Consider the following 20,000-nt stretch of genomic DNA (forward strand, 5'->3'; position numbering starts at 1 on the left):
AATTTCGTCAATTGCAGTTTTCGATTTTGTCTGGAAATTCTCAGATTTCACTGGAAGTCGTCGAAGTCTTTTTCGGAGTCGGTTCAGGTAATAAGAACAAATCTTTTTTCTGAGGGAATAAAGGCGAAGCTTCCTTAGTCGCTGTAATGTTGTGTGAAAAATCACCTATCGCACCACATAGTCAAGCACAGTCTTCACTCATTGTTTTTAATGTATTTTTAAGGAAAGCCTAATGTGAGGTTAGACCAATCACCGTTCAGATAGTCAGGCCGACTTTTCAACCCCTTTCCTCAAAACCCGTTTCAAAATCTTTCATTTCATAAAAATGCAATGAAATTACCCCGTTCTGTGTTTAGGTGACAGCGTTCTTCAAGTACCGTGACATCGTCCACAGCAATATCTCCTTCACTTCCTTCTTTGGTTACGCTTTCCAAAATAAACTGAAAATAAATACCTGAAAGTGAGGCAGGCTTTCCAATGGAAGAAAATAACGGAATAACCACAAAAGTTTTTTCATATAGCTATGTTCCCTTTAACCAAAGAAACAGATAATGCTATATCTTTAATTAGAAGACATCTACTACTGTACCAATGCAAATGCTGCAATCTGATTGGCTGAGCTATCTCGTACTCGGGGTCGTCTACAAAACGCCCAACCTTATCTCGTTTCTCAAAAGTTTCAAAGGAAAATTTAGAAATATTATTGAATATTTAAATTCAGATAAAATTTTCAAGAAGATTAGAAGAAAAGCATTTATCGCAACTTTAAAATCACGAAATCGTTAAAACAAAATGTGTACAGTAATGGAAGTTCAAGCGACAATTGAGTCCACACACAATTTGCTAAAGCGTGGAGTCTGTAGAGAAACGAAATCGGAATTTGTCATTTCAATGCAATTTACATAGAACTCTTCTAAAACAATTAGAAATTATATTCTCTTCCCTTCGGCCTCATTAACCATCATGTAATAGTAATCGAGAGCCAATAATCAAATTGTCGTTGGTATGAATCTATTAGCGTTCTATCACGAATGACGCTCTCTTACTGGCTGCACTACACAGAATCTATTCTGTTATAGATAGTGAGTAGCCTATCAGTGTGCGGTTGTTAAATCAAAGCGGGTGACTGTGAGTTGGTCATGAATAATTTATCAGTTGCAGGTTGTCGAATGGTTAAACTGGTGAAGGTAGTGGGTTCTAAACTTGTGGCCTCTGTACATCAGCCCCCTCCCCTAAAAAATAAGGGAAGTGGGAGGATGTGCACAGGCTAAAATCTTGGTGTGCCGACTTTAATTTCTCCAGAGCTACTAACGGATGGTTGGGATTATATTGGTATTGGAAAATAATAATTAAAAAAAACGTTCAAGCCATAAAAGTTATGTGATTATACAAGAAAATTAGACAGAATTAACACGCGCAAGAAAAACCGTTCTGAACGTAAAACCCTTGCATATGATTTTTGGCAACGCTTTGGTCATAGCTATCGATGGATCAAATTATACACCCACCTTTGTTGTATACCAAATATAATCTTTAATTTGGGAGCTCTTGTTTGATTCCAAACGAAAAAGATCAGTCAATCGCTTTGGCAGTCATTTCAAAAAGTTTACGGATGAAACGACTGTGGACACAGGTGGTCCAAGCTCAAGCTGTGTGTTGCTAAGTCGAATTATTCTGATTTCTCGAATTTCAAATCATGTGATTTACGTACGTGTGGGTGAAACGATATATTGTTGTGACTTTTCAGCGAATTGGGAAGCAATAAAACGTTACTCAAATTGTGTTCGGTGTCACAGGGAGTCAGGCCAACTAGGAAATTCAGTTTCACTGTGCATGATTACTGGTGGAGTCTCAGCCTGCAAAGAAAGTCGTGTTTACTGCGTAATCTAATCACTCCTAGCTTACAGAAACAATCAAAACCGCAACTTAAGGGATAAATGAACGACCCCTAATTTGCATATCATTTGCATATTCTGATAACGTACTACAACTCGTAATTTACTAATGCAATTGCGACTTAAAAATGGCGGCTGCTTCTTTGCGTTTTCGAAGTGTTTGTGAAGAAGATGTAGAAAAAGTTTTTGAATGACTAGTAGATTTACACTAGATTATTTGCTCCCGATTTCTATGCGTGATAGTTCATCAGTTTATTTCTGTCACTCGATAGAAATCTCGAGCTCATAATCTAGCTGTTAAATAAGATGAAGAGGTGATGTGGCCTAGTGGTCAGAGGCCGCTTTTGTAATCCGAGGATCCCAGGTTCGGGGGTCACGAATCCAACTTCTCCACTTCTCAGTTGTAAATCAGCCTCCAATTATTCGGGATTTTTAACAATTTTTCAGTTTTAATGGCAAGATTTCTTTCTTCATATATTCTTAGTGTCCCCAATTAACACAGCAATACTGAGTATCATGACTTAAATAAAGTGTTTTTTTTTCTAACGAAAATCCCCATTGATGCGTAATGTAAGACCATACTTATATTGTTATTATATATTTAAGAAATAGAAAACATATACCGTTTTGCTATCGAGTAATAGAAACACGAGTGGAAGTTTGAGAGAACGAGAAATGCTGTGGGAACACGAGCCGACAGGCGAGTGTTTCCACCGCTTTTTCGAGTTCTCCTAAACTTCCACGAGTGTTTCTATTTTTCACAATTAGATTATAAGCTCGAGATTTCTATCACGCATAGAAATTGAGAGCGAATAATCTAATTGTTTTAGTATAAATCTACTAGTCGTTCAAAACTTTATCTAAATCCTCTTTACAGTCACTTAGAAAATGCAAAGAAGCGGCTGCCAATTCGTTAACAAGCACACACTGCATGCTAGGCTATCAACAACAGAATAGATAGTGAGTGGCGTAGCCAATCAGCGAACGGCATTCGTGATAGAACGTTGGTAGATTTATACTAAATCATGTTTTTTTATTTCTTTTCTCGACGAAAATAAGAACAACCTGTTTACTTTGATTATCAAAACGTAAATTCTACTAGTATACTAATGCAAATGCTTTAATCTGATTGGCTAAGCCATTGCACACTATCAGCCATTAGCGTGCAGTGGCTTGGTGTGGTCGACAAAATTGCAACGTTTCCTCGTTTCTCCGAAGTTTTGAAAGAACATTTACAAACAAATGCATAATCAAATTCCTGAGAAGATTAAAAGGAGTGCATTTACGGTTTCTTGACTTTAAGAAAGCTCGAAATTTTTAAAGAAACTGATAAGTGCGCGTACGCAACTTCAAGTGTCAAATTCACAATTCATTCCCCTCGAATTCTCTAAAGCGTGAAATACTAAGGCCAGAAATAACTACTGGAATCGTTATTTGAAGGAAATTTCATTTAGAATTCTACTGAAACAATTAGATTACTTGCTCTTGATTTCTATGAAGCGATAGTTGATTCGGTCTTCGGCTTTATCAACTATTACGTCAGAGAAATCTCGAGCCAATAATCTAATTGTTAAATAGAAAAACAATTTTAAACCAATCAGCGCGCGTATTTTCTTTGGGCTTTTTTCTAAATATACATATCAGAAGCAGCTATGTGCTTCTGTTTATATCTAATATATAGCTAGACACTGATTTAAGTAAGCAAACCTTGAAACGATCCTCAGCTTGTAATGTAGCCTGAGTAAACATCCATTTGTCTCCTTGGTTGCCTGATAGACTCCAAACAAGCATCTCTGAACTGTTAGTTGCTTGGAATACATTTAGTTGTCCTATGTGTTTACCAAACATATGATACCAGAACTGAAGACATATCACTGTACTAGGCTCTATCCATTCACTCATCAAACGTGCGCGGTCTCCGTGACTACGCCTTGAAGCTTCTGTATAAATGTAAGCACCTGTTCAACAAGATCAAAAATTAATAGAGCTGTTTGGTAAAAGCAATTTTCTTTGTAATCCAAAGGAGTTATTACGAGAAAAAAAATACCTTTTTGAGAATATGTGGTGTGATCATATCTTGGCCCAGTGTTTGTTGAAGGAGTATGCCCAAAATTCAGATCCCACCGATTTTCCATACTGTTATCCTGCTTCAGTCCACAAAAGCCGTTTTCAAAGCTACAGAGACCTTGGTTAAACATTAAAAAATACATAATGAATTCGGGTTCATCTTTATTTGTTTTTTTCCTCGAAATACGCCTGCTGTCCTTAAATTCTTTAAGTTACTATTTACAAATAAATTTCAATTATTCTTACTAATAACAGTGAACTTGAGAAAGGTGTATGGGTAACTTCGTAAAATGAATGGAAGATAGGGAGTGTTAAAAAATGGGAGATCGTTCATGAATGAATTCAAGATACCCCGGGTCCATGCCATTGCCATCTGTGCTAGGTTTCCCCGTTAAACTGTTATTGGTAATTACTAATCAAAATATACTCGCCTTTAAAGTATTTGTCACAGTCAGTTTCGGAGGTGTTATCTTTACAGTTGAGATTGTTCAGAGGACATTCACTTGATCCTGAAAAATTACCAAGCCTTTGTCAACCAAGTTTGATTGATTGATCAGTCGATCGATCGATCGATCAAACATTCATATTTATTTTTCTGTCTGTAACAGCTTAAGTTTATCGGTTTTGTAAGGACCATTGTGGGCTGTGTACCATTGTGTTTGCGTTTTGAAAACTAGGTTGAACAGTTTCAAATCTTTGTTATCAAAGGAAGACGTTTTGAAAGTGATATATAAAGTAGTTGCACAAGTTTTTACTGACCACAAATTGAAGGCAAGTGGGATCCATCTTGACAAACTGGAAGGTTGTCCCGGCGGCACGTTGAGGACCATGGAACGCATGCACCATCTGCGCATTGAAACAAGTTACCTGAGCACGAGGTCCCTGCAAATTGAACACGGTCTTTTGAAGTAGCCTGCCCCGTTTCACATCCTCTTTTATAAGTTACGTAAATTATCTTTGCAAAACATAAAATGTCATCTACCATGATCGGATTGAAATGAACTTAGCATCGTAAAAAGTTGTTCTGTTCCAGATTTACATTTCGCCCGCTAAATATATTTCAATTTGACAATTGCGTCTCTCGTAGTGGTGACTCACTATATGCGATAATTTACGGTACTTCACTTTTGGAAATACAAATCATATTGTCCAATAAAGAGACCTTTTATTTATGATTAGTCTATAATATGTGTAATTTTAACACCATGAAAGTGCACGAATGACAGATTATAGCCAAATATATCCAAGACTTTATTGTACTCTTACCACAAAAGCGCTCATCTGTACCATCTGAGCAGTCATCTAATCCATTGCATAGTTTATCGGATGGAACACAATCCCCCGAAGAACATGGTAACTCTACTTTTAGGCAAGTGCAATCCTTCTCGTCTGAACCGTCAATACAGTTGATATCATTGTCGCAGCGATGTGTGGAGCTCGTGCATTGACCATTATCACATTGAAACTCATTGGGACTACAACTAAAGTCTGTCAATGATAAAGAGCAGAAATTTTTACCTACAAGCTTCAATATCATTCTGAATTACATCTTATAATACAGCAACTGTACCGGTACACCACATATAACGAGTACGGTTAATTTTGTAACAGGTCTCTTTAGTGTTCTTGGTCGTCTTGATGGTTCCATAAATTATCTCAGCTTAGCAATTCCTTGGCTTGTGATGTGTTTTCGATAAGTAAAATTTTTTGCTGAAAAAGATTTTTCTTTTACGTTTTGCTATTTACCTGGAGACGCGTAGGATGGAGTCGTTGCACATGCCTCGGTTGTAACTGCGATGTTGTCAACAAGTATGCTGGGAGTGCCGTTCACTGCACTGAGGCCTTGAAATACGATCTAGAACACAGAATATAAGAGAGACTAAGAAGAAATTAAGACTTAGTAAAGGCGAGTCAATATATAAGGCGACTAACTTGAATTTCCTCTTGTGGTCTTAAAGTGATCGTCCCACTGTTCCATTTGTTTCCTTGGTAACCACGCAGTTTCCAAATTAAAACTTTCTCTTGGCGTGTTTTAATGTAAACTTCCAATGAAGAGTCGAACCTCGTAGGAAGTTGGAAACTAAAACGGAGGCAAAACCCAACGTCCTTGTAAAATGGTTTCCATGGCAACAATGGACTCTCAACCAGCCCACTAAGTAGTTCGTTGACCATTCCCAGGCCACCTGCAATTAAAAGGAATGAACTCAAATGCGTGTTGAAAGGGCTTGGACTGGCAGTAGTCACAGTGGCAGATTATGAGTCCGTTTTACCAGATATTTTCCATCCTTTGACTGTCCAATCTTCGACGTTTTCTGAGTTAAGCTGTGCAATTAAGGCCACTATAAGGAAAATTGAAACAAAGAAGAGTACAATCAAGCCACATGCATGTCTTTTTTCACCAGTCAATCGATATTTTGAAAATCAGCGGCATGTATCAGATCGAAATGTTGAACATACGACGTACCTTCGACCTTAACATCAACAATCCTTCTTTTTCCCTTCTCTACTCCTGAGTCGTTAGTGAAATAGTAAAAGATCTATTATGAATGAATTAAAGGTTTGTTATTAAGCAATTTAATAGTTTGTAATCGAAGTCTGATTTTGTGGGACAGTTTAGAGGAGAGTACTTCAATATATTTACCTCCGGAAATTTTGACGGAATTCCTAAAAGGTTATGGATCGCGTTTGGCGCGGGCAGTACATATTTCTATTCACCTAGGAAGGGTGCATATTCTAAAACAACCAACTTACACGGCTAATGTTTGGGCTTCATTCCCAAAAATTTCCACTCTATTTTAAATGGTAATTACAAAACCCTATAGGTAACACAACAATTACTTACGTCTAATACTACAAAGTATCCGACTAGTAATACAATGGCAGCATTAGTAAAATGGCTCATGAAGTGGTCTAAAATCTAATGTCCATTGCAAAACTAAGCAAACAGTGAATTCGCCTCAGCTGTAATACATCAATCAACCAATCACAATTCCAGAAGACCCATCAGATATTTTGCTTTGTCTTGTGAGATAATAATATCCACTGTTAAAAAATCGATTGTTACCTCCATGGGGTGAATGCCAGGCTGAGCGATCACTTCAATGTCTTTCTCAAAAATATGTTCCGAGCATGTAAGCTTTACAGATGGGTTGACAAGGTATGTTTTACCAAAGGCGTGGAACTCAATTGTTAAGGGACAGTCTACCGGGCAGTACATACCCCGACAACAATATTTATAAGATGCTGCAAACAAAAAAAATATAAGTGTTTGATATATGTATTCCTTTAAAATAAATATGATGAATAACGGCGTCATGATGATTTAGCTGTTTAAAGTGTGCAAAACGTTATCCACTCCATAGATCACAATCCAGTATAAAGCACAGCTGGTTTTGTTTGCAAGCATTTATTGAAAGGCGATTAACTAACGAAGAAATAACTTAAAAGATCTTCAAATCAACAAACATTCAACACTTGCCAGTGATACGAAGAGTAGATCCAAGAGCCATTTGTTTGGTAGTACCATCATTTGGGTGTTTCAGAGTGAAAGCCAAAACTCTTATTCCTGTTAAATAAAGCAACAGTTATGCCCACCAACTAACAATTACCTATCCAATTCATCACATACCAGAAATCGTAACTTCTTCTGTGTGCGAAAATTTACCCAGTCAATACCCAAGGCAGTTGAACACTATCAAAGAATGCCGAAGATCACTTGAAAGTCTACAACAATTCCGACTTATAAGTGACATAATGAAATATACTAGTCTACAAAACTTACCTAGCATTCTAACGTCCCTAGACTTCCGTAAAGCTTTTGATTCGATTGAATGGCCCTTTATAATGAAAACACTAGACCATTTTAATTTTGGTAGTGACATCAAGCGCTGGATTAAGATATTCTACACGAGCACAGAAAGTGCGGTACAAAACAATGGTTTTATAACCAGTTGATTTAAACCATCAAAAGGAGTTCGACAAGGTTGCCCACTCTCCCCTTATGTGTTTATTAGTTCTGCGGAGGTACTCTCAAATAAGATACGTCAGGATTCCAACGTGAGAGGAATCAAAGTCTTCGGTAAGGAAATCAAGCTGTCCCAATTCGCTGATGATACAACTCTATTCAATGCGGACATAGAATCTTTAGAAATGGCCTTGAAAATTGTTGGGGATTTCGAACGAATTGCTGGTCTGTCCCTAAATATAAAGAAAACGAAGGCGCTTTGGTTGGGGAAATGGAAAAGTAATAGAAATAAGCCTCTGGATTTAAAATGGTTCCACAGCCCCGTTAAGATATTGGGGATATATTTTTCGTATAATATTAAGGAGAACAACGAGCTCAACTTCGACAAAAAGATCCAAAAGTTGCAAACTAAGCTGGATATGTGGAGTTCACGGGACTTAACGATATTTGGAAGAGCCATGTTAATTAAAACCTTGGGTATATCGCAACTTATTTATTCGGCCTCTAATCTGGATGTTCCCAAAGGAATTGTGGAGATGGTAAGAACGAAATCTTTTAAGTTCCTCTGGAAAAACAAAAAAGATAAAATAAAAAGATCAGGCCTTTACCAAGATCCAGACAACGGTGGAATACGCTTGACCGATTTTGATATTATGTTAAAAGCCCTAAAACTCGCCTGGATCCCGAGACTGTTGCGGACTTCGGACAATAGTAATTGGTGTATTATTCCAGAGCACTATTTCAGAAGAAAGGGAGGGTTAAACTTTCTACTAAGGTGCAACTACGACACAAATTATTTTAAAGACCTCCCGCCCTTCTATAAGAAGATACTAGACTTCTTCAACGAATTAAAAACTCTTTACTCTTATGATCAAAAGCAAGAGTTAGTATTGTTTATTGGTGGACGGGATACCCATCTTTCTTAGTGAATGGTTTAAAAAGGGTATTCTATCGATTAATGACCTATTAGATGAAAGTGGCAATTTTTTAACATTCCACGAGTTCCGTGAAAAATATTCCTGTGAATCCAATTTTTTGCAGTATTATCAAGTTGTTAGCGCTATTCCGGAACACTTAAGGTCTCTAGCCAAGTGCTCCGACATCATGAACAAATCATTTTTTACCGGAAATAATAATATCTTTTCCGAATCGACACAAATTAATCTGTAGAAGGCTAAGTCAAAGGACTTCTATAATTTGCTTAACGTCAAGATTCACACCGAAGATCAAACGGGCCCTAAACGTTGGAGCGAAAAACTCTCTTTAAAAAAGGACGTGTGGACTAAGATCTTTAAATCACTAAAAAACATTTGTAAGGAAACTAAACTCAAAGAGTGTCAATTTAAATTAATACATAGAAAGATAGTAACTAAGAAAGAATTATTCAGATTTGGTATTAAGGGGGGACGATGAGTGTCTATACTGCGGAGGTAAAGATTCAATTGAGCACTCTTTTATCGAATGTATGTTTACAAATTGTTTACCCAAAAAGTCTTGAACTGGTTCAACCAAGTGAATGCGTACCAAATTTCTCCTACCACAGAGGAGACCTTGTTTGGTATTACTGCAAGCTCCCACGACATAGCAATAATACGGAAATTCAACTACACTACTTTATTTATGCGCCATTATATTTATTCAAGCAAGTTAAATGGCCTGGCCATCTCCATTCAGGATTTTATCAGTAAGCTACACATTAAATACAATCTTGAAAATTTTTCTTAATTAAATGTTTTAGTGAGAAGTACTCCTCCCTCCTCAAAGTCAATATACAGTATAACGTATTGTAAGTAACTGTATGTACAGCAAGTAATGTAAGTAGAGTATTATATTGTTAGAAGTGTAAGTAGCCCGTTTTGCAAGTAATTGTAGTTTCTGTAAGGAACTGTATTGAGTATTGTATTGGCAGTATAAGTAACCCGTATTGTAAGTAACGTAAGTAAGTATTGTAGAACTGTGTTTTGTAAATTACAATTATTTAAAAAAAGAAAAAGAAAAAAAGAAAAAATAAATAAATAAAAAACAAAAAAAAGAAAAGAAAAAAATTCCTTAGATCACCCGAAAAAGACAAGAACCAGCTGCGGTATTTTAAATATCATCAGCAGATTAGCCAGGATTTCTTATGATAAGGCGGTCGGACCTATTAATATTTTGAGTAACACTTTTACCAGGAAAGATGTTATTCTATTCTTAACATTCTACACGACGAATATTTGAATTTTAAGAAAAGATTAATTTGTTTATTTTTCCATGGGAGGAGAAACGTTTGAGTTATAAGGTAAAGGTAAAGTCTGCGTACGAGCCAAGTGGCCCATAAGGCCGGAGCTTATCCCGGTTTCTGTAGCATGAAGCGACTAGGAGTATTTCTACTCCCCCCTGGATGGGATGCTAGTCCATCGCAGGGTTACCCCCAGCATTAAGTTCGCCGGTACCCATTTATACACCTGGGTGGAGAGAGGCACCGTGAGAGTAAAGTGTCTTGCCCAAGAACACAACACAATGTCCCCGGCCAGGGCGCGAACCCGGACCGCTCGATCCGGAGACGAGCGCACTAACCATGAGGCCACCGCGTCTCCCACACGTTTGAGTTATAAGGATATTTTGAAAAAAAAAGTTATAATGATATTTTGAAAAACTTCATTTTAATTTAGAAGAAATCTAGTAACTTTTCATCAAAAAAGCTTCACTGAGACCTCCGAGGTTTTGGATGTGACCATATAACTCGTTACACAAAATCATAATTAAATTTACTCTGAAAATAAATAATTGTTTTTATTATTAACTGAGAAATAAAAATGCCCAGTGCACTATTTGCTCCTTCAGAACTGCTAGTAGGTACTGACCACTTCACTTATCTGGGCTTTACCAACAAAAGCAACCAATCGCTCGGGAGGGAAATCGCTGGCGTTTTGGCCAGACTGAACAAAAGTATGGGAAAAAAGGCAGCTAACCATGAACGCCATACTCAAGGTGGACACTACACCAGGCGTGTGTCCTCAGTACCCTGCTGTATGGCAGTGAATCATGGATGACTTACGCCACGCATGAGAACCACCTGGAATGCTTTCACCTTAGCTGCCTACGACAAATCCTCGACATCACATGGAAAGACAAAGTACCAAACGCTGTCGTGCTGGTGCAAGCTGGCTCCCTGAGCACGCATATTCTCTGTCAGCGTTGAATATTCAATGAATGGGACGTATGCACCAAATGAAGGACGATTACATACCAAAGGATGTCATGTACGGCGAACTGGCCACAGGACACCGTCCAGCAGGTCGTCCAGCTCCGCGCTCAAAGGACATTTCCAAGCGCGACCTGAAACTCACAGGCATCTACCCAGACAACCGGGAACTGCTTGCAGCGACCGCAGTGGCTGGCGCCTCGCCGTTTGAGAAGGGGTTAAGTGGGAAAAGGAATGGCGCAGCCACTAAACAGGTGGAGGACAGGAAGCAGACACAACAAACTCAGCCCTGCAATCCACCCTCCATCTTTGTCTGAAATGCCTGCAGAAGAGACTGTCATGCAAGGATCGGATTGCTGATCAGACGCTGCTTTCAAGAGGACCTGTCCTAACCGACCAAGGCGCTACCATCATCACACGAGAAAGACGGATACCTACTACCTACTTCTTCCGTCATTACCTTCATTTAGTTTCCGTTCGATAAACATGCGAAACCTTTTTTCTTTTTTATGTATGTTTGCATGCATACATGTATGAATGTATGAATGGATGTTCCACGGATTGATCGGTAAAAGTTCCACGGGTGACTTCAATGAAAGTAGTTCTTTATACAGTAGCTTTCAGTTCCTACTAACTAACGCCAAGAGCAGATTTCAGTCAGAGAGAGGAAGATGATGGAAGACAAGTTAGGCTAAGTTTAAATCAACCACGCATGTGCGACTTACCAGGTGGCATTGCATATAGACGGCTACCTTGGATCGGATCCTCTTCAGTGGCCTTTTCTCCTCTCATCCCAACAGACAAACATTTAAACTGCAGTTCGTCTTTCATGTATACATTCAGTGAATACAAATGGCATTTATGTAAATATATTCCTGACTTGGCTTGCTTCTTTAGGCATCTGCATTGAAAAAAGACAATTCAAATCGATCTCGTTATTTCTAAGCACTACCTACAAGTGCTAATCATGTTAAGCTTGATTCACCTGTCAGGCTCATTATAGTTCGCCCATCGCCGTAGCTGCACTAGCATTATTTCGTCTTTCATGGAATTGGAAGCAGCAGTTTGTTTAAATGACAACTCTCTTTCTTCGAATTCTTTAAACCACAGCTCGCATTCATCTCCACAAGACAAGGAGAAAATATAGTTCCCACTCTCTGGTACCTAAAAGTTGAAATGCATTTGAATTTAGCATGTTATTGTTATTATAATTACTAATAATAACACCTTATTTTACGAGGGTAACATTGATTAGTGATGATTCAGTAGTTTACATAATGGCCCTCCCTAAGCTAATCTAAAACCAGAGAAAGGTCAATATTTCGGAAAAAGGTTGAAAAGTTAATTGTACAAAGAAGTAGCTGAATCTTACTCGTACCTTGTTTGCCCGCTACTCGAGCTGCGAAAACAGAACCCTGAGCGAGAATTGTCCTCGACGAATGCAAAGATATTTTACAAGTATGAAAAAATCTGAGAAATTTCAAAATCGTTTGTGTAATAAAACACACGGCAAAATAAAAAGTTGCCTTCTTTGTAGTATCAAGAGGCTGTCCGCACAAAGATAAATCTCTGGCCATCACCGATTTTCCAATTTTTTTCAGTATGAATGTGAGCGCAATTAAGGATTCACTAAAAGTGATATTTTAAAATTCTCTCAAAATTGTAGGAGCGTTAAGGTAAGTGTAATTTGGAAAAATTTTCAAATATCACGAGAATATAAAATTGCTCGAGCTTTCATAAGATCATTCATTTATTATTTGACTGAGAACGCGCGTACGTACGTTAATTTGCGCTGCTGTTTCAGTATACAGATGTCATATTTACTTGTGTCGATTCGTTTTTACTTCCTGGACAATTTTCAAGGCAACCTGAAAACTACATAATTTGCCTTGGAAGACTCTGCAATTTAATTAGCTGTAACTGTCGCACGCTACCCAAACTTGATTCATAACTTCAACAAGCTGAATATTGTAAATGTACAAGTTTCACTTTGAAGGTTAAAGGAGGCTAACAACAGTTTCCAGCTCTTGGCACTTGCCAGCTCCTACCACTCTTGCATTCCGGAGTTTGGTAGGAGGTATTTTAGAGAATTCATTACGCAGTCAAAATTTGATAAGATACAATTGCTAAACTTATAAAGCATCGAAGAAAGATTAAATCTGTCAATCTAAAACATTCAGCTTTTTCGTTGGAATGAGAAATAGGTGCAGAGAAAACCTATACCCCCTTATGGACCCCTCAATTTTTTCTGTGAACGTAAAAAGTTGTCGTTGAATAACCTCGTCACTCGTACTTCGTCACTTCGTACTGTTTGCAAACTTTCTGTTAAGTCTTTTACTTCTGTGATGACCGATTCCCGCCAACGAATTCCCTACACTTGTACGTCAGATTACTATCAAATTGATTGATGTACTTTCCGCCTTTCACCGATAACCTTTTTCCTTTCCTTCTTAAAAAGTTTATAGCGCGAATTCGCTTTGCTCTGCGGATTTTGTGTCTGGCGCCGAGTCTGTGTTTCCATTATTTCAGTCGCTGTGATTGATTTGTCCCGTCATCTCATGAACTTGAAAACGGGCAACTTGATTACGAAAATACAATAATTTTCCTCTCTTTGACAAACGTTTTCCATAGTCATTTCATAAAAACAATAAACCACTCTTTCTGTGGGTTTACCGGCGCAATGAATCACGCGGGATGTTGGGAGAACACTCTCTAAGCTCATTGCATGTAAGTCGGCCATTTTCCAGTCACTTTTAGCCTCTTTCTCAAACCGAGTCTTGGTGCCCTTCCTTTTATGTGAAAATGAGATTTCATTCACATGCAAATTAACCTCATTTTCATATGAATGGTTGTGCACCAGGCCTCGTTTTGATAGAGAGGTTCAGGTCAAATCGGAAATGGGTTATTGAATGAGCCTCTTAAGTCCTGACCCAAGGCAAATCAGGTAGTTTTCAGGTCACCCTGAAAACACCTGTTTCGCCAAAAATGAAAAAAAAAAAATCGAATTGATCCAAATAAATGTGATATTTGAACATGGGCTAGATTGGTTGACTTTCACTGAAAAAATAAACTAGGGAAATCGGTGAAGGTCCCAAATCTGCCTTTTCCGTTGTTACGTGGACAGCCTGTTAACGAGACACCGATCGACTGGCTGGCGTCAGTGGGATTTGTATGGACACGTCAAAAGAGCATTAACTGTACCTGTAAGTAGGAAGTCAAACTTTCACCATAGTTTTCGCTGACCTCAAAAGTGGCAGACATGTTAAACGTTGTACTGTATCCATCTGGTGGTTGCTCAAAGATTGGATTTTCGCGAAGAGTGGCAAAGCCCTCGGTGTTTACGTACCTATACCATAATTTCCTACGTACTCCATGTGTTTCAACCACAGAATCTACCAGAGACAGATTGTCAGTAAAATGAATACACTGAATTAATATATTGTTCTGTCCCGTGGTTACTGGATAACCTTGCTCAGTACCATCCATAAGTTAAGTAAGCGGGAAGAGTAACCGACACACTTTCTGGGTTGTCTGAGCTGGGACCCCAAAGTCAAATACAGACTGATTGCCATGAAAGGGAAAGGAAAAAGTTGTCACAGTATGTGTTAATTTAGAGGTATGTGCCATATCAGATGATCGGAACGAATGATTCATCTATAAATCTGGTTATGAAACAGATCAAGGCTCTTGTATCCAAGTGTTGGAAGCACGCGGGTGAGAAATATAAAGGTTGAATCATTTTGTTCAATGCCACAACTTTTCGACGGTTGAAGTTTCGTCAACTGCTTGCGCTTTGAAACTATGAGCTGGTCTCGGACCAGGATTTCAGGAAGTGCTGCGATAAGACTGTCACATTTAAAGTAGAGTGCACCTGTTTACTTGAAATGATTGTGTTCGAATATTTGCGCCAAACATGATGGCTGCAATTGTAATCGAATGTTTACTCAAACTTCATGTTTCAACATTTCTTTTTCTTGAAGTCGGATTCGGCTGTGGGTCTTCCACAGAAATTAAACTGCCGATATGGAACGAACAATATGTGCTACAGTTGTCACCTTTTAAAAAACTTATAGGCGGAAGGAAAACACTTTTCAGCTATGAGGGGTGGCGAATGGTAATCCGAGACTTGCCGAGACGCCGAGACCGTTGTTTAAAAATTCGAGACCGAGACTTAAACGATTTCGGAAAATCCGAGCCCGAGACTCAGTGCAGAGAAAACCGAGCCCGAGACCTTAATTATGCAAAACTCCGAGCCCAAGACGTGAGATTCGTGCGCTCTTGGTCGCTTGAAACTGGATCTCAGTTAGGGAAGTAGTCAACCTAATATACAATCAATAACTTGTAGTTTATTTGAACTACCAAAACAGCAGTCACAGATAAACGCTAACTATCTAGTTATACATTAACATTTCGACCTTTTTACGGCCTATCACGACCCGACTTTGAACTACTTTCGAGGTCACGCGCTGTCATCAACTTCCGGTCAGCTACAGATTCAAAAATTTCATAGCTTCTCATCGGCGATCATCCGTTAGTCTCTCGAGCTTACTACGCGATCTAGCTTCAGCTGCTAAATATTGTTTGACCTTCCGTACTGGTTGATATAACACGTTATGGACGAGGAGAGGGTGGAGGACAAGAAACGGCGAAAACGCAAATGTAAGTAAATTGTTAACTTTGTAAATATTCAAACATGATTATTCATGAAGACGCCCGGGCTTATTATTCTCGTGTCTCCAGAAAAAAAGATGTATCTTGACTAGCCCTTGCTATTCGTAAGCATCGATTAAGGAGGTCTACATATGCACTTGCTTGTGTGTTTGTAAGGCTTTTACTCTAAAACTGTATGAGCTTGTATTTTAACCGCGCAATGAAAGACTAATGAAGCATCATAGTGACCGGCTGTCATAGCGTGAACAAATTCGCCGGCAAATTATTTTCTTGCACAGGCCACCAGTGTGAGTAACCTAGCAAAACGATAATTTCGACCGCGAAATGGATAAAAACCTAGGTTCAATACTGGAACAAGTTTGACTACTGTTCGTAAGCTTTTGTAGACGAGCAGGCAGCACCACTGAAAATAAGCAGATGGCTGCGAAAAAACTGCATCGTTAGTTCAACCGACAGGTCTATGTGCTGAGGGAAGCTCGCTGTATGTAAAATGTGGTATAAAAGTAAAGTCTTCACGTGTCAAGTGGCTTAACATGCAAGGACGAGGAGTTCAACGCATGTTAACCCCTACTGAGCATTTTGTAAAGTTCCCTGACAGTTGGCAGGTACCCATTTATACTCCTGGGTAGACAGAGGCACTGTGAAAGGGGCGATCTGCACCGTTTACAAGGTTCTTTATAATTGGCTAAACGAAACGAAAAAAAATAGCAACAGGTTAACAACACAAACAATACCCCTTAACAAGAACGAATCAAAATAGAGGTTCTAAAGAGGCGCAGGTCAACTGCTGTGAAAGTAAAGTGTTTAGCTTGCTCTAGAGGGCGACACGGCGCACGACTCACGACTCACGAATGTGAAGTAACTTACCACAAAGGACGAGGAGAACAAAACGTTGGATTACCAAACACATGGTAAGAACACTACATAATGTAAGTAAAGCAAATTAAAATAAGCATGCAGTTAGTCGTTTTCTTTAAGACGTCTTATTTAGAGGTTATATCTACATTTGTATTTTCTACGACTTCCAGAAGTTCTCCAGTTGACATAGCGCTCCTTTATTGCAAAGATTGTTACAGTAAATTATTATATGGCTGTGTCTCACAAGGACTGGGAACTACCGAATTCACGAATTTGATTAGCTGAAATCTATATTGACCGCGGTCTAGATTTTCCCATCTAGATCGGCATCTGGACCGGTTTCATTTTGCGTTGAAAAAGTAGCAAAGTCAAATACAAAAATGTTCACCGTTTTCTTTTATTTTCTTCTCAATCATTTATGGAAGTGCCAAAAAGCCTGATGACAAAAAAAAAAGTAAAGAAGACGAGCAAATTTCGGCAGGTTTAAGTTAGTTAAGCTCATCTCCGTTTGCAAGCAAAATGTCAGCAAACCAGTTACATTAAACGAATTTAAGTTTTCTTCTTTGCCATATAATAAACATCTTATTAACCGAGCTAAGTCGGTCTGTATGGGAGTATCTTGACCTCGGTCTGTACTCACGACCTCGGTCAAGATTCTCCCATACAGACCTCCTGCTCGGTTAATAAGAGCTAAATGTTGTGTTTGTTTTGCGAAACGGTATTCTACAATAGGTTAGATTACACCATCTTAGGAACGCCGGTATATTCCAGACTACAATCACACGTCCTTAGGCTAACCACTTATAAAATCTAAATCGAGTTACTTGAATTCTTTGACTTAACCGGCTAAAAATACAGTCCACCGACCATGTTTTCGAGCGATTTCAGCATCAAAGCGTGCGCATGGTTATTGTCAGCGGAAACCTGATCAAATGAGCATGCGCGCTGGCTGAGTGAATAGGCTCATTTAACAAGAGAACGGGAACGTCACTTGACGACGACGCGCGCAGAACAAACACCCAAAGATGGTCAAATTAGAACAGAATCAAGGTTATTCCGCGCGCCCTGCAGTCATCATCTGACCATATTTGGGTATTTGTACTGCGCGCGCCGTCCTCAAGTGACGTTCCCGTTCTCTTGCTAAATCAGCCTAATATAATAAGAGAAGTAAAAGTTCCGTATTTGCCGCCGTTTGCGTAAACGCCATACTTAATCTCAGCAACACTGACTCTGCTCGCTCAACGCGATACCTCCCCGGAGAACCTCTGCTAAAAAAGCAAATCCGAGACTGCGAGACCTTGCGAAAAAAATTCGAGACTCCGAGACCGAAAGAAACACATGAAAAACGAGACTTCGTGACTCGTCAGAAAAGCTTCCGAGATTTCGAGATCGGATCAAAAATTTCCGAGATCCACGATTTTCTGGGTACCATTCGCCACCCCTGCTATGGACACGTGCTTTGTGTTCGATGTTGACCGAAATAGTGATTTACAAAACATTACAAGTACCAAAAGCAGTGTTGATATGAAGATGCGATCGAGCCAGCATTTGACTCAGCAAAAAAGTGCTAACTCAAACGGAATATAAAAGCATTCAAACGTTGTTGCAGTCAACACGTTTTTGAAACAGTATTTTAAATTCAGCGGCACATTCCTGTTTTAGTGTGTTGTGTACTAACTTACCAAAACCAGAAACTGCGACACTACTGGCTGAAGGAGTCCATGACTGGCTTAAAAACTCCAGTATAACACTTTTGCCTCTTCTTGGGGGTGTACACTGGAGGATCAGTGTAGATAGATCGTAAGAGGTCCTGCTTTCCTCACACTCAGAGTAAGACATGTCCCCATCAACAACTAACAATGTTACCGATTCTGCAAGCTGGCCACAACAGTTGACAAAAAAATCCACTACGACCGTGAAAACAGAGATCCTCTTGACTAGACTTATAATCCATCTTGGAGAGGTGATCTATTAAAAGAATATCATTCCTTTAGTAAGAAAATGTTCTTAAAAGATTCGAAATAGACATATACCGTTACTTTCATTTCGAAATTTTCGAAAAGTGAACTTCCGATCGATGAAATGAGCATCCCAAAACTAAAATGCTGACACAATTTCGCTTTTTTTTTTCTTTTCTATTAAACATCGAGCATCATATCCGGTAAAACAATGAGAGAACGAATGCTACTTTTTCCCATTTTCCACAACCAACAATATTTAGCACTCGTTTAAAAGATCTATTCATGACTGTTTCAAAAGTGAAAAATTTACTCGCTTGAATGGCTAAAGAACGCTTTAAATATTGACACTAATGCGCCACATTGTATACTGCAGTTAGTTTTAATGTCGTAGATTTCAAATTGTTGGACAAAGTTACAATAAATTTCTTATTTGCTAATGTTAGAGTGATCATGCCCTGAAAGTGCTGAAAACTCGTCCTGAAGTCCTTTCCCAAAATTGTACGTTCGAAACAAAAGCCAGGATTTTCTCCAAGACAAAAACTTACGTCCTTTTGGAACACTGATGAAAACCTCGTTTCTTGTCCTTGAAATTGGCCATAGCTCCAAGTTCCATACTTGAACATATTCACTGTTGATAATCAAAATGTTTAAAATGTTATATTCATCGTGTTTCCAACAAGAATTGATTTTCCAGCTATTGCCCCTGAGCAGGCATTATTGAAGTCCGCGCGTATAATAGTTAGAGTTCACAAAGTTTTCAAGACTGTTGAACTTACCTTCAAAACTTTCACATATAAATCCGTTCATATGGTTACAATCAACGTTCAAAAGCTTCATGTCATCCGTACTCAGCGCGCCGCACAAATTATCGTCACTATTCAGGGGGTAGCCTCCCTTCCACTGCTCTTCATCAACATGTTTTCCATCATTCCACATCCAGATGTCAGGTCGCCACTTAACACTCGTTCGACGAAATCCCACGAAAAAGTCAGTCTCTGAGTTCGTCATGCTAATAAGCAGCTTAATCAAGTCATTGGTGAATGATGTAGATTTATCTAACAAGGCCAGATCCCCTCCTTGTTGTCGACAAGATGCACGAGCTCCGTCCCAGGTTCTTCGCGTGCTGACAAAGAAACGAAGACAGGAAGACCCGACGGCTTTCCAGCCTGGATAACAACTTTCTTTGCTCTCTAGAGGAAATATTACACAGAGAATTCGGCTTGAAAATAACTTCAAACGGGAAACTTGACGAATACAAGACAAGTTATCAGCTGGTATGTGATTTCTAGGACCCAGGATTAAGCTTGAAAGATATTGAACCTGTCGCGATCGCATGCCGTGTTCTCACCAAGGATTCTCTCCTTACTTCGCACGTAACAAATGTCGCAATGTCATGCCTT

The 20,000-nt window shown here is 38.9% G+C and overlaps 1 protein-coding gene across 3 annotated transcripts in view; it reads right to left on the reverse strand.

Moving 5' to 3' along the window:
• The window catches only part of LOC145497881 (uncharacterized), a 104,627-nt gene that overhangs the window by 39,957 nt on the left and 44,670 nt on the right, over positions 1-20,000 (reverse strand). For all 3 annotated transcript variants that reach the window (XM_081477742.1, XM_081477743.1, XM_081477744.1), the window contains exons 7-24: positions 19,377-19,790; positions 19,146-19,228; positions 18,322-18,607; positions 14,312-14,502; positions 12,096-12,274; positions 11,836-12,011; positions 7,441-7,527; positions 7,027-7,205; positions 6,427-6,499; positions 6,233-6,301; positions 5,895-6,145; positions 5,709-5,817; positions 5,229-5,450; positions 4,722-4,844; positions 4,394-4,471; positions 3,943-4,080; positions 3,603-3,853; positions 341-440 (exon numbers count right to left, since the gene is read on the reverse strand). In XM_081477742.1, coding sequence (XP_081333868.1) covers positions 341-440; positions 3,603-3,853; positions 3,943-4,080; positions 4,394-4,471; positions 4,722-4,844; positions 5,229-5,450; positions 5,709-5,817; positions 5,895-6,145; positions 6,233-6,301; positions 6,427-6,499; positions 7,027-7,205; positions 7,441-7,527; positions 11,836-12,011; positions 12,096-12,274; positions 14,312-14,502; positions 18,322-18,607; positions 19,146-19,228; positions 19,377-19,790 — 3,009 coding nt within the window. The remainder of the gene's footprint in view (positions 1-340; positions 441-3,602; positions 3,854-3,942; positions 4,081-4,393; positions 4,472-4,721; positions 4,845-5,228; positions 5,451-5,708; positions 5,818-5,894; positions 6,146-6,232; positions 6,302-6,426; positions 6,500-7,026; positions 7,206-7,440; positions 7,528-11,835; positions 12,012-12,095; positions 12,275-14,311; positions 14,503-18,321; positions 18,608-19,145; positions 19,229-19,376; positions 19,791-20,000) is intronic.

This window comes from Orbicella franksi, chromosome 9 (genome assembly GCF_964199315.1).
Source record: "Orbicella franksi chromosome 9, jaOrbFran1.1, whole genome shotgun sequence".
NCBI lineage: Eukaryota > Metazoa > Cnidaria > Anthozoa > Scleractinia > Merulinidae > Orbicella > Orbicella franksi.